General features: G+C 75.5%; 1 protein-coding gene across 1 annotated transcript; it reads left to right on the top strand.

The window, feature by feature from the left end:
- Nucleotides 1-227: 227 nt before the first annotated feature.
- Nucleotides 228-596, top strand: LOC110574258 (coiled-coil domain-containing protein 71L; the record flags this gene model as incomplete). The annotated part of the gene is made up of 1 exon (XM_044912296.1): nucleotides 228-596. A coding segment is annotated over exon 1 (369 nt), but the record flags the coding sequence as incomplete, so codon positions are not given.
- Between the last annotated feature and the right edge of the window lie 3 nt (nucleotides 597-599).

Genomic DNA, 599 nt, shown 5'->3' with positions numbered 1-599 from the left:
TGACAAAGCCCAGGGGTGGGCGCCGGCCGCCATCTTGTACCGGGCGGCAGGATATTCACCCGCGTCTTCCGCCCTCGGAGGGGGAGGGGCGGCGGCCGAGGCGAGAAAAGTAGCGAGAGACGCGCCGGCCCGGAGGCGCCAGCAGCGGCCGCCGCCGCGGAGCTTGACGCGGGCGGGGGCGGCGGCGGCGAGAGCCGGCGAGCGCGGGCGGCCCCGAGCGGCCTCCGATGCGGCGCAGCGTGAAGAGGCGGCGGCGCCGGCCCCCGGCGGCCCCGGCCCCGGCTGCCCGGGGCGGCGGCTTTAGGGCCGGAGGAGGGGCCGAGCTGGAGGCGCGGGAGGAGAAGGTGGTGTACTCGCGGTCGCAACTGTCGCTGGCCGACAGCACCAAGGCACTGGGCGACGCCTTCAAGCTGTTCATGCCCCGCAGCACGGAGTTCATGAGCTCGGACGCGGAGCTCTGGAGCTTCCTCTGCAGCCTCAAGCACCAGTTCTCCCCGCACATCCTGCGCAGCAAGGACGTCTACGGCTACTCCTCCTGCCGGGCCCTGGTCCCCGACCCCCCGCCGCCCCCCGCCGCCCGCGGCCAGACGCGCAGGCCG

The sequence above is a fragment of the Neomonachus schauinslandi genome, unplaced genomic scaffold (assembly GCF_002201575.2).
Source record: "Neomonachus schauinslandi unplaced genomic scaffold, ASM220157v2 HiC_scaffold_994, whole genome shotgun sequence".
Lineage (NCBI taxonomy): Eukaryota > Metazoa > Chordata > Mammalia > Carnivora > Phocidae > Neomonachus > Neomonachus schauinslandi.
Note: the sequence above shows the minus strand (reverse complement) of the source record. Positions and strands in the feature narration are given on the sequence as shown.